Genomic DNA, 13,690 nt, shown 5'->3' on the forward strand with positions numbered 1-13,690 from the left:
GAAAAGATAAGCCATTGCAGCCTGGGGCAGGAGATAAGGATTGTGGAGGACGTAGGGAACGTGGCAGTAATGGGCATGTCCCTGTCTTGATTATGGTGATAGCTTCAAGAGTGTACACTTTTATCTTGAAACTTACCAAACTGTACAAGTTAAATGTATGCAGTTTACTGGAGTCAGTTATGACCCAATAGGGCTGTTCTTAAAAGCACGATTCAGGTGCCAGCTGATGGCAAAAGCGTCATAAGGTCAAAGAGTGAGACTGTGTGTAGCACCTGAGTTGGTGAAAGGCCGTCCTCGGGCAATGGGGAGGTGCTTCCTCTAGGCTGAGCAAGACTAAAACTACATTCACTTTCAGACTATTTGAAATAGCTGCAGGCTATTTCTGGCAGCTCAGGAACATTCTCTGCTATCCAGTTAAAGGGAATTTACCAACACAACCCAGCTTCAAAGATGGAGGGTGGGGACCCAAGAATAACAGCCTCGGGAAAATGAAACCCCATAACACCCCTACAGAGCCAACCCCAGGAGCAAGTGTGAGTGGGATGGCTACGACCCAGTCCCAAGGAGATTGGATTGGATGCCCATCTCTGGGAAATCTTGCTTTAAAACATAAGGAGTTGCTAACACAGGGAAGTCCATGGATGACCTTCAATGAGGGAGTCCTCGGTCCCCAAATTATGCGCACATTTTGCAAACATGTGCTTTCACGTAATTTCTGTACAGAGAGTACATAGATTTTTATCAGCCTCTGAAGAATTTCATGATTATAAAAAGATGAAGCATCCCGGGCCAGGACGTTGCTAGACCCATCTATTCTTTCTCTTTCCTTCTCCTCTTTTAGGAACCAAACTAGGGTCTCACTCATTCTTCCCGATGAGATTAGATCTAGGCCACACGTTCTGGGACATATAACACCCCCTCTCTCCTGGGAGCACAGGCTGCCCTGCTTTCCAACCATCCCAGTCCAGAGCTTCCTGCGCCCTTGAGAACTGGGAGCTGTTTCCCAGCGTTCAGATTTGCAACCTGCCCCACACGTTTTCTTCCAGCCGCGACCGGCGCAGTCCTTTGCCCAGTGCCTTCCGTCTAATTTACTTTGATCTGAAAGTCGTGAGGGGTGGTTTTTCCTCGAGCCCCTGCTGGAACCCCACACTGTGCGTGCGACACCCCATAGCTGCGCGTGTGGGCTGGCAGAGGCACAGTCACACATGTCTCCAAGTTCCCTGACTCTTGTCGAGCTTGTCAGACCTGCTCTCCTCCCTAAGTCTCAGAAACATCAGTGGGGTCGCTCCGGAGCCAGCCTGCAGCAGGGTAAGGGGCTCTTACCTGCGCTCTCCGCGGCTGCCTCCACGTGTCCCAACCCCACCACCACCAACAACAACAACCCCCACGCCCCGCCGTGATCCTCTCCAGCTGAACTCCTGGCTCAGTCCCGTGAAGTCGTGACCCCCACGGGTCAAGTTCAGCTGGGTGTTCGAGTCCCCCTCTGTTCCCCTGTTCAGGCTCGCGGCGCTCCCTACCCGGCATCACCCGCAGCGGGAGCAACAGCAGCAGCAGTAGCAGCAACACCTGGAGGGCGTGGACTCCACAGCCCCGGAGCTGCGGTGAAGCCATGGCGGATCGTCCCTCGCAGTGACCCACCGGGACGCAAGGCTGGGGTCTCTGGGAGGTGGCGAATTGAGCTCCAGGACCAGCCGGCAGCCAGGAGCATTCGCTTTCGCTTTTGCTTTAGCCCCCGGGTTGCAAAGAGGTGCAAAGTGGTGACAGATCTGTGACTCAGCATCCCCACCCCTGCTTTGGAAGAAGCCCCGGCGGCCCGCAGTGGCATCCCCTCCTCAGTGAGGCTGCTCTTGTCCCACCAAGTGCGGGGCCCTCACCTGTACAAGCCGGTGATCTCCCTTTCCGCTCCTTAGTGTTGTCTTAGCTGCAGACGCAAACTCTTTTGGGTCCACTCTGCAGCTTTGTGCGCACACCTAACTTCAGCCCTGTTCACTTGTCACCTGCCCTGGCTGCTGGCCCTCGGTAATTCGGGTTGCAAGTTTCAGAATTTCTCTCCAGGTAGCCCTGAGATGGACTGTCCACGCTCTGGGTCCCTGCGCGACTGCGGAGGTGTCGCCCCAGTGCGGCCGTTCTGAGCAGATGGATTCTACACCCAGGTCACTTTCCCCGGTGACCCCAAGAAAGGAACACAGTCCTGGCTATCTGCCTGCAGTGGCGCTGGCAGTGACTAACCTGCCCAGGCTGGGGACACTTTGCTTTATTCCAGCTGCACCGTTTCAACTCAAGAAAACGCCGTGTTCCAGCTGGGTGAAGGGGCATGGAAGGAAAGGAAGGAGGAGAAGGAGTAGGAAAAGAAGGAAAGGGGAAGGGAGAGGGAGGAGGAAAGAAATGTGTAGAGAAGGAAAAGAAGGAAGAGGGAGGAGGAAGGGAGAGGAGGAGGAGGAGGAAGGAAGGTAAATTAATCATCTCTGTATTTCACATGTAATTTCTTTAGACAATAGACAACTTAAAAAAAAAGTCTAAAGAAATTTATCATTTTCATTCGCAAAACAAGTCCTCGGCTCCCCACCCCCCCAAAAAAACCCTTTAAATTACATGTTATAAAAAAGGGTAAACAATAATATCAAAAAGTGGGGGGGGGCAAGCATAAAAAACAAACTCAAATACCTATAAAAATGACCTGCTATTTTGGTCTATAATAAAGCAGACTATAACTAAAGCAAAGCTGCCTAAACTTCCTATTTCAAGCCAATCCTCCATAATAAATAAAAAATTAATGCCTTGGGACGGTGGTGGCCCATGCCTTTAATCCAAGCACTCTGGAAGGCAGAGGCAGGCAGAATCTCTGTGAGTTCCAGGCCAGCCTGGGCTACAGAGCAAGATCCATAACAGGGGCAAAGCTACACAGAGAAACCCTGTCTCGAAAAACCAAAAGAAAAAAAAATTAATGCCTCTAGCAACAACAACAACAACAAAACCCTTCCTATGCTTCAGCTAAAAAAAACTGCCATAAAATCTAAATCATTACTGTGCCTTCCAAATATCCCATCCTTCAAACCCCCAAAACTGCTAAGGCTGGTCCCCAGCACTAAAAACCAAAATCAAAGCAAAATAGGCAGAGGATGTAGTTAGTTCAGTTGGCAGAGTGTTTGCCTCGCTTGGATGGTCCCTGAGTTTTTAGCCTCTCTACACATAAACCTGGCATGGTGGCACATGCTCGCAATCTTAGCACTGGGAAGCTAGAGATGGGAGAGTCAGGAGTCGAAGGTTATATAGAGAGTTGGAGGCCAGCCTGGACTGCATGAGACAAAACAGAACAAACAGAGGACCATAATTAAACTCACCTACTCATCACCCATCCAGATGGTGACCACAGGAAGTCTACTATTTCATTCCAGCAGGAACAATCCCTCCAATGGAGGTCAACCTGCATGTCATTTCATTTCCTCCTTAAATAGGTAAGCATGTATGTAGGGATGATAAAGTAAAATGAAAAATTAACAATATTTCTTAATAACATCAAGCATATTCAGGTTTTATTGAATGCATGAGAAAAATAAAATAATTTCTGATCTGAGCATGATGGTACATGCTTATAATTCTAGCACTAGGGATGGGGGCAGGAGAATCCAGAATTCAAAGTCATCCTCAGCTATGTAGTGAGTTTGAGACCAACCTGGGCTACATGAGATCCTTCTTGCTCCACCCCCATCCTGTAAAAAGACTCCTTTCTATATTCTAATGAAGTAGAATTTTTTCCTAGTATTGTTTTCAGAATCTTGTGATCCTTATGGAATGATTTCAGAGAACACACAGAACACAGTGCAGAAATCAGGCATAATTATTATAGAATAGTGTAAGTGACTCTCAAGGATGAGAGTGAACAGTGGTTTTTTGAGACAGGGTTTCTCTGTGTAGCCCTGGCTGTCCTGGAACTCACTCTGTAGACCAGGCTGGCCTCGAACTCACAGAGATCCACCTGTCTCTGCCTCCCCAGAGCTGGGATTAAAGGTGTGAGCCACCACCTCCCAGCTGACTTAACTCTTAAAGGAGAGGACAGGACATGTTTTTGTCATTTACAAGTAATATTATGATGTTTTTGGCAGGTTAAAACAAAATGTTCCTGCCCAGGGCCAAGAGAAGACTCAGATCCCATTCTTTTGATCAGTAATTAAGAGGCTGAAATTTTACTTCCCACTTTTGCAGACTGACGACTGTGAAAGGGGAATCCATTCTCAGCAACTAGAAGCCTGCTACTGTATGACTTATGTCCTTAGTATTGTGACAAATGCCTTGTAAACTCCATGCTCTTATATGTATATTTTGTTCCCAGGTTTGAAATATTTTATGGCTTAAAACAAGAGAAACATATCGTCTCCATTCTAGAGGATAAAAGTCCAAAATTAAGGTGTCAGTAAGACTGAGTATTCATAGTTTAACTGCCCCTCCCCCTGTCATTTTATCATTAAAAATAATACTTTAGGACTAAGGAGCTGGCTCACTGGGTAACATGCTTACTGCACAAACCTGCGGAGCTGTGTTTGGATCCCTAGAACCAGGTAAAAGCTAGGCATGACGGAACATGCCTATAAAGCCAGCACTGGGAAACAGAGAGAGGTGGACCTCAGGGGCTAGCTGGCCAGCTTGTCTAGCTGAAATGGTGAGCTCTGGCTTCAGTGAGGGACCCTGTCTTAAAGAAAATAGAAAAGAGATTGAGAGAGGACATCCTGGTATCAACCTCTGATATGTGCATGAGCAGGTGCAAGCACACATGAACACACATACACATACCCCTTAATAAGTATCTTTGTACAAATCACACCTTATGAATTTAAGGTTGTTGAGACTTAATTTTCTCCTGTAGATCCCAGTGGGCAGAAGTGCAGTTGTGAGCAAGGCCACAAGCTTTTAAATTTATTGAACTTCACCTTTGGGCTGAAGACTATAGACCAGTGGTAGAGCACTTAACTGCTACACACAAGAGCCTGGGTTGTATCCCCAGTACTGCCAGAACAAACAAACACACAAGCAATTTAATCCCTGATTTCTTCAATGATTTGCTAATCACTCAAAAGTATATTATTCTGGCTAAATATGTCTGTATAATTTCTTTGGTTATTTTTGGTTTCAGTTCATTACAATCTGATGAGATACGAATTATTACTACATTATGTTTTCTTTGTGTATTTTTTTTACTTGTATGGCCCAAAATGTAATCTATCTTGGAGAAAGTTCCAGAGGTGAATAAGATGAACAGCTTATAGATAGAATATTGTGCAGATGTCAGTTAAGCTCATTTGATCTATGATATAGTTTATCCTTAATGTTTATTCATTAGTTTTTCATATACATAATCTGCTAATAAGAGTAGGGTATTGAAATCTACTCCTACTGTAGTATCTGGAGCTATCTGTTCCTTTATGTCCAGTTTAGAATTGGAAGCACCAATGTTTGGACCATGTGTATTTACAATCACTGTATCTTTTTACATGAAAACAAATGTTTATTATAGACCATTAAAAAGAAGACACTAATTAACCACCTTAAACAAGCAAATAAAAACTCCATGTTACTAAAAGCTGGCAATGACCTGGTAGCATGCAAATACCTCAGGTTGGAAAAACATGGGTTTTTGTTGTTGTTGTTGTTGTTGTTTATTCATTTACACATTGTTGTGGTTAGAATGAAAATGGCCCCTATAGGCTCATAGGGAGTACCACTATTAGAAGGTGTGGCCTTGTTGGAGTAGGTGTGACCTTGTGGGAGGAAATGTGTCACTGGGGGTGGGCTTTGAGGTTTCAAGTGCTCAAGCCAGGCCCAGAGTCTCTCTCTTCCTGCTATCTGCCAATCAGGATGTAGAACTCTCAGCTCCTTCTCCAGCACTATATCTGCCTTCATACCACCATCCTTCCAGCCATGATAATAATGGGCTAAACCTCTGAATTGTAAGACAGCCTCAATTAAATTCTTTCCTTTATAGGAGTTGCCATGATCATGTCTCTTCACAGCAATAGAAATCCTAACTAATAAATTATTTTAGCAAACATGGCCTGATATGATTTATAACTTGAAGTACATATAAACATAAGAATAATCTAAAAAATACCATTCATTTATAGGATCCTGTTCAAGATCATCAGCTGGACAACTACATACTATAAAAAAAAAAAAAGTCAAGGCCGGGCAGTGGTGGCACATGCCTTTAATTCCAGCACTCAGGAGGCAGAGGCAGGTGAATCTCTGTGAGTTTGAGGCCAGCCTGGTCTACAAAGTGAGTTCCAGGATAGGCTCCAAAGCTACACAGAGAAACCCTGTCTCAGAAAAACCAAAAAAAAAAAAAAGTCAAGTATGGCTGTGATAGCACATGCCTTTAATCCCAGCACTTGGGAGGCAGAGGCAGGCAGATCTTGGTGCATTCTAGGTTAGCCTGATCTACAAAGTGAGTTCCAGGACAGCCAGAGCTGAAACACATAGTCACAGAGGCAAATTCTGTAAGCTTTTTTCCCCCTATTCTTAAAGCCATAGACACATGGCCAAAGTTGCCAAGTTCTGCTGCTTGCTGGGGCTGGAACACGGCCCCCTCATTGAATTACATCTTCACCAGCTTCTTATTTTCCATGGTTTCCTTCACTGCCTAAGCTTAGCAGTCCTGGAACTTGCTCTGTAGTCAAGGCTGGCTTTAATCTCAGAGATCTGCCAGCCTCTGTCTTTGGAGTTCTGGGATTAAAAGTGTGTACTACCACACCTGGCTCTAAGCTTTTCTTTAATTCCTTTTCACAAGATGGAAAATTAGCTGTGTGGGATCTTGCCCTGAGGTCATCACTCCCTTTATTCCATTTCTTAATCTGTTTATCTCCTTGAATACAAGATTTAGCTCCATTCCACTTCCTGGTGCTCCTTTTCTCCTCAAATTGTACATTTTGTGTTTTTCCTTGTTCAGCTTTCTCCTTTTCATTATAGATCCATATAAGAATGTATCTAGCAAGGAAAGTATGTCACAAGCAATAATTAGGCTGCTTCATGTTTTTTATTCTAACCTAATGAATCTATAACTCAGCTATGTGTTCTTGTGAACTTTAGATTATTTTCTTGGGTTATTCATCTTGAAACTATTATCCAAACACCTAATCTAACCTGAAGTTATTTTAAGGCTTTGTTTCAGCTAATGATGCACACAGAAACCTGTGAATGCATCTTTCAGTATTAAGAGAATTAGAATTTGAGCCAGCCTGGTTCCTGGGATGCAATAGTTTTTCTTAATCATTAACCTGAACTACAATCTATGCAGCTTCTTAGGTAAAACTCATAGGCCCTAGCTATGTAACACTTCCTTGTATTATTTTTATTTATCAAAACTCTGTGTAATCTAACATTACTATTATCAATTAGACAGTACAGCTTAGGGAGGAATGATCTTCATAACAATCCACAGGTAAAAATGCCCAGTAGATTGGGATGTTTCTATGAGATAAACATAACAGGCAGTGGGGATCTCCCCACACCCATTCACACCATGCCTGATAGCAGAGGAAGATGGCAGCAGCAAACATGTAAAGGCACAGCAGAAGCAAAAGACATTCTGGGGTCTGTGGTCTCAGGGCCTTGCCTATCTGAGTCACCCATCAGGGATTTTCCTCCTAGTGGGCTGACACCACCTGCTGCTCCTCTAACATGGCTACCAGCAATACCCCAGTCTCTGGTACCAACTTCTGTCTTAGGGGTTCTATTGATGTGAAGAGACACCATGACCATGGCAACTCTCATAAAGAAAAACATTTAATGGGGTGGCTGACAGTTTCAGATATTTAATCCATCATCATGGTGGGACATAGAGACGGAGAAGGCGCTGGGAATTCTATATCTAGATCAGCAGGCAACAGGAAGTGAACTTTCTCACTAGGTGTGGCTTGAGCATTTATGATATCTCAAAGCCCACCTGCACAGTAACATACTTCCTTCAACAAGACCACACCTCCTAATAGTGCCACTCCCTTTGGGGACCATTTTCTTTTAAACTACTACAGCAAGGTAGTGCTTATGCTTAGCCCTAGAGAGGCCAGGCCACCATTTACAACTTAGACAAGCTTTGACTGAGAATCCCAGCAGGTAAATCGTTGTCTGTATCTGGAGAAAGGTGGGGGTGGGAGCACTGCCTTTGTGGGCCATTGCCTTTGTGAATCTGACATTTTATAGTACTGTGAAGTTAGAAGGAGCCAATCTTCTCCCCATCTATCTCCACATTGCTTGGAAAAATTAGGTCAGAGGACAACATGTGGGAATTGGTTCTTTCCTGTTACCATATGGATCACAGGAATCCAATTCTAGTTGTCAAGTTTGGTGGCTATGGTGATGTTTTTATTTGTACTGAAATGTGATTTTATTTGTATGTTAGTAAGTAAAGTTGCCTGGGGGTCAGAGCTAATAGCAAGCCATAGCAGAAGCCGGGCAGTGGTGGCACATGCCCTTAATCTCGATCACATGACAGGCAGATCTCTGTGTGTTCAAGGATACAGCCAGCATGGAGACACACGCCTTTAATCTCAATACCAACCATAGAAGTCCTGGAGGTCTGTATAGACAGGCAGTGATGAGGAGCTCATGTGGTTGGGTTTACAACCAATGAGAAGGCAGAACAGAAAGTCAATAAAAAGACAGACACACAGGAAGTAGGTCTCTGAGGGGAAGGACGACAGCAGCAGTGAAGGGTAAGAAAAGTTTTTTAGTCTCAGCTCTTAACTACTGCTCTGACCTTTTGGGCTTTTAACTCTGCATTTGGCTCTGTGTTTCTTATTTAATAAGACTGTTACATCTACAGGTGGCAAGTGTTCTTTCTGGCTGAGCCATTTTGCTGGTCTGGAAGCAGCATTTTTGTTAGTTAGAGACCCAGTGATGCCTATTAGCACTTTTTAAACTGGATAAGACATTTTTCTTTCTTGCCAACTAGTGGATGAGACCAGATTTACTATAGATTCAATGAAGAAGCTACAGTTTCATGTTTTTTGAGATAGTATGATATGTTCTCCTTGTAGCTAATGTATCCCATAATAAGTCTTCTAGGATTTCTTTGAATTTGTAATTGTTAATCATGATTGCTGATTGGATTTAGAACCACCATGGAAACGCACTTCTGTGTGTGTCTATGAAGATGTTTCTGGAGAGGTTTGACTGAGCAGGGAAGATCCACATTGAATGTGGTGGTGCCATTTCATGGGCAAACTGAGCACCACCATTGGCCTTGGCTTTCTGATTTCAGACATGCCAGCCTCCTTCCACACCTGCTGTTGTAACTTCCCTGCCAGGATGGGCTGTGTTCCTAGAACAGCAATCCTGAACAACGCCCCCTTCCCTTAAGTTATTTCTTGTCAAGTGTTTGATCAGTGCAGAATTGTAGCAGATATTTTCTCAGTTTAAAACAGCTAATCCCAAGACATCTCCAGGGATGGGAATTGTTGATGAGGAGAGGAAAAGGCCATAACTCCCAAATACATTCTTTGTGGATCAAAAATACCATGTGTTTTTTTTTTTCTAAGACAAGGGAACAGATTGTCCTAAGAACCTGGGGGTAAGAATCATATTTTATAGTCATAGCAGTCAATATCTAACTCTGAACTCTTAGTCTACAAAGCGTCCTCATATGAACTTTTTTTCACCCCAAGTTAGTTTCCTTTATCCACTTCAATAATTTCCTAAGTCAATTATTAACTCAATTAGAATTTTGCTTATAATTTGACCTCTGTTCTCATCCTCTCTTCCTTGGGTATCTACTGCTAGAATTCCAGCAGTCAGGCACTCTGGGAAGGAACAATGGAGAAGGCTAGGGCTAGTCACATACTGTGGGTAGGAGTATCACTTCCCTTTCGGTCTTACATGTGTAAAAATGTCAAAGATTCTTATGATGGCGAGGGAGTGTAGCGGGCAGCAGCCTGAAGATCTGTAGGTGTCCATTCAAGTCCCAACAAGGATGCCCACTGGAGACCCAGTTTCCTGTGGGCTTGTGGCAGGGTTTTGAGCACCTTCCTTATTAATCCTTGGGAAGGTATGTCTGCTCCTGGCCTCAGCTAGCCATTTCTCACAAGTCGGGCAAGTGGGAACATTTGGATCTTGTTTGGACCACATTCACTAGAGGAAAATTCATAGGGTGTTTCTAATTCTCCCTTGTTTTCCCAGTTCTTGTCTGCAGAACTTGCATTCATAGTGGTTGGTCTCAAAACACAGCTAGATGCCTCTAAATTCTCAGGCACCTCAGTTTAACATGGAACTGTGGATTAGGACTACTTTTCCTCCTCAAATCACAAAGCAGTAAGAAGATTGAAGCTTTGATCCGACTCACTACCCATCTTTTCCCTCCCCTTCACAGCAAGGCCAGGAGTAGGTAGGAAGGAAACCAGTTCTGTTTGCTTCCTGCTCCTCCACTTTTCTGGTCACACATCAGGCAGAATGTTTTTCAACCCAGCAGATTAACATCTAGTGATTTTATGTTCCCAAATGCATGCGTAGGCAGTCATAAGGGAAGTGGGCACAGCTGAGTTCCTTGGCTTGAAAGCTGAAAAGCAGCACGTCCCTCATCATCCCGTCACACCAGCTATGGAGCTTCTGCATGGGGTGTCCCAGCAATGTTTCCAAACCTGCATCTCCATGTATGTGGATCAGAAGTTCCCATCACCACTAGGGTTCAGGTTTATCTGGGCTGTCTGGCCAGCCTATGGGGCAGAACTTAGGATTCTAATTGTAATTTTGGAGAAGAAAAAGGGAGGATTAGAGGGGATCTGTATCTGAATTTTTTTTTTTTTTTTTTTTTTTTTTTTTTTTTTTTTTTTAGTCTGATTTGTCAAAGTGCTTGCCTAACCTGCACTAGCAGGGTTTTATTCCCAGCATTGTGTAAATAGAGCATGGTGGTTTAATCCCAGAACTCAATGGGTAGAGACAGGAGGACCAGAAGTTCAAGGGTATCCTTCAATACATAGAAAGTTAAGGCTCACACACACACACACACACACACACACACACACACACAGAGAGAGAGAGAGAGAGAGAGAGAGAGAGAGAGAGAGAGAGAGAGAGAGAGAGAGAGAGAGAGAGCTGGGTATGTCAGTGCATGCCTGCAACCCCAGGAAGCTAAAATAGGAATGCAAGTTCAAGTCTAGCTAGCCTAAGCTGCATAATGATGGCCTGTCTCAAACAACAAAAACACCAAATTTGTAGTCACAAGTAGTGTTAGGTTTATCCAAAGACCAACTTAGCTTCATGAAACCTGTATCTCCAACTTCTTTCCTTCCTATAAAGGCTGTGTGTGTGTGTGTGTGTGTGTGTGTGTGTGTGTGTGTGTGTGTGTGTATGGTGGGAAGAAACCTGCACTATGTTATGCATGTGGGTTCATAGGATAAGTTAACGGAGTCAGTTCTCTATTTCCCAACATGCGGGTTCCAGGGATTGAATCCAGTCATCAGGCTTGGTGGCAAGCACCTTTGCTCAGTGAGCCATCTCACTGGCCCCTTTCTGTAAGGTTTACATGTAGGGCTAAGGGACCAGATTGAAAAAACAGCCCACAAACCTTTAATATCGCAGAAGAGAAGATGTATTTTATCCCTCACCTCTTGGAGTGTGGGATGGCTGGAAATCTCTCAACAGCTTTCTCTTTGTGATTTTTTTACTTACCCAGAAACTTCACTGGATGGGAATATCTCCATAGGAACCAACAATTCCAAGAAATCCTTCAGGGCTGTTGTAAATCCTTCAGGGTTGTTGCAAATTGATTGCATCTCCAAATACAAGTAAGGGAGTCATCCAGTTAGGAAAGAGAACTCATGGTGTTTCATCTCATGCACTTACCTGCTGGAGGGGAACTCTCAGGTGAGAGTCACGCAACACAGAACAAGTAATTACTTGAGTCTGCTCTTATGTCAAATGTTGATTCTCTCTCTTTAGTAAAAATATTTTAGTGCTAATATTACCACAGGGGAAAATTTGGGAGTGGGAAGAGGGTATGTATAGATCTGAAAACAGTAGTGTTAGTGATTGTTACTTTTGTCATAACAAAGGAAAAGTCATAGTGGCCTCAATAGAATGGTATATCTGGCCCAAGTACAGTCCAATACAATCAGTCATGTTGCATTTCGTCATGGCATCAGACAATTTTATCTCCTTGTCAAACTTAAAATGGGCTTCTACCTCACTGGTGGTTCCAGCTCCCACTCTAAGATCACGTGTCTGCCAGTGAGCAGAGCTAAGAGAGGAAATGCAACTCACGTTCTCTTCAAGGCACAGCCCAGACATTGCACACATTGCTTCTGCTCCCATCTCTGTGTTCAAAACTTAATCACATGATCACATGCACCTGCAAAAAGGTTGGAGAATGTCATTAGCTTGGGAGAAAGGTGTTGTTGTATTTTACTATTACGTTGCTATGATACATACAATGACCAAAGCAACCATGGGTAAGAGTTTATTTTAGCTTATGCCTCCAGGTCACAATCTTATCACTGAGGAAATCAAGGTAGGAACTCAAGCAGAAACTGAGTCAGAAGCCATGGAAGAACACTTGTAAGTGGCTTGCTCCCTGGCTCATGCTCAGTCAGTTTACTAATATAGGCCAAGTCTACCTGCCTATGGATGATGCTACTCACAGTAGGCTGGGCCTTCCCATGTCAATCATCAGTGAAGACAATCTGATCAAGGGGAGTCTTAATTGAGGTTCCCTCATCCCAGGTGTCTCTAGGTTGTGCCAAGTTGGCAATAGAAACTGACTAGAACACCAACAAGATGTGTTCTTCTAAAACCTGGAGATTTTACTACCAATGGAAGAAGAAAAGAATGGAATTAGGGTGCCACAGCCATCTCTGTCATAAGGATTCATTTCCGTTGTTGTACACCTCTCTCGATAATTCCACCATCTCAGCTGTACCCGAGTCTGGCTGTGAAGCTCCCACGAGCTTCCAAACCATACCTTGCCTTTGTCTTAGTCACTTTTCTCCTCAGTAGGACAAAAGAGCTGACAGAGGTAACTTAGGGGAGGAGAGGTTGGCTTTGGCTCACAGTTTTAGAGGATACACTCCACAGCGGCAGGGAAGGCATCGGGGAGCAACTCTGCAGCAGGAGAGGTATGTTGGGGGAACTCCTCACATGGTGGCTTCATGGGACAGCAGAGAGGGAGACTAGAAGCAAGGCTGGGCTGTCATTCTCAAAGGTTCACCCCAAAGATCTGTCTCCAAGAGCAAGGCCTCACCTCTTAAAGGTCCCATAACACAAAGCAGCTCTGCTAGCTGGTGTTTGAATACATGAGCCTGTCGAGGACATTTTCAATTCAAACCATAACAGCTTTGTAGCAGAATTTGTCAGACATTTTTTATGTTATTAAAAATTATTAAAACCATTAAAAACTACTGAGGATCCCAAAGGGCTTTCTTTCTTTCTTTTTAAATTTTGTCCTCCAAGTCAAGTGCTTTCTTTTTTTTTCTTTTTTCCCCATTTTTCTTTATTAAGAAATTTTCTACTCACTTTACATACCACCCACAGATCCCACCTCCTCCCTCCTCCCATCTCCCAGCCATCCCTCCCAAGCCACCCCACATCCCCACACCCCCCAAATCAAGGTCTCCCATGGGGAGTCAGCAGAGCCCAGTACACTGAGCCTAGGCTTTCTTAATGTAAACTAGTATCTATCAATCTTAATCATCTTTAAAAACTAAAACCAAGA

General features: G+C 44.0%; 1 protein-coding gene across 3 annotated transcripts in view; it reads right to left on the minus strand.

Annotated features, from left to right (window-relative positions):
* Il15ra (interleukin 15 receptor subunit alpha) overlaps nucleotides 1-2,304 on the minus strand; it is a 29,960-nt gene extending 27,656 nt beyond the window's left edge. For 2 of the 3 annotated variants that reach the window (XM_037205968.1, XM_028891304.2), the window contains exon 1: nucleotides 1,518-1,795. In XM_037205968.1, the coding sequence (XP_037061863.1) occupies nucleotides 1,518-1,611 (94 nt within the window). In that variant the 5' untranslated portion in view covers nucleotides 1,612-1,795. Of the gene's footprint in view, nucleotides 1-1,517; nucleotides 1,796-1,874 lie in introns of those variants that run through there. The other variant, XM_037205969.1, reaches the window with a different exon arrangement.
* Between the last annotated feature and the right edge of the window lie 11,386 nt (nucleotides 2,305-13,690).

The sequence above is a fragment of the Peromyscus leucopus genome, chromosome 5, assembly GCF_004664715.2.
Source record: "Peromyscus leucopus breed LL Stock chromosome 5, UCI_PerLeu_2.1, whole genome shotgun sequence".
NCBI lineage: Eukaryota > Metazoa > Chordata > Mammalia > Rodentia > Cricetidae > Peromyscus > Peromyscus leucopus.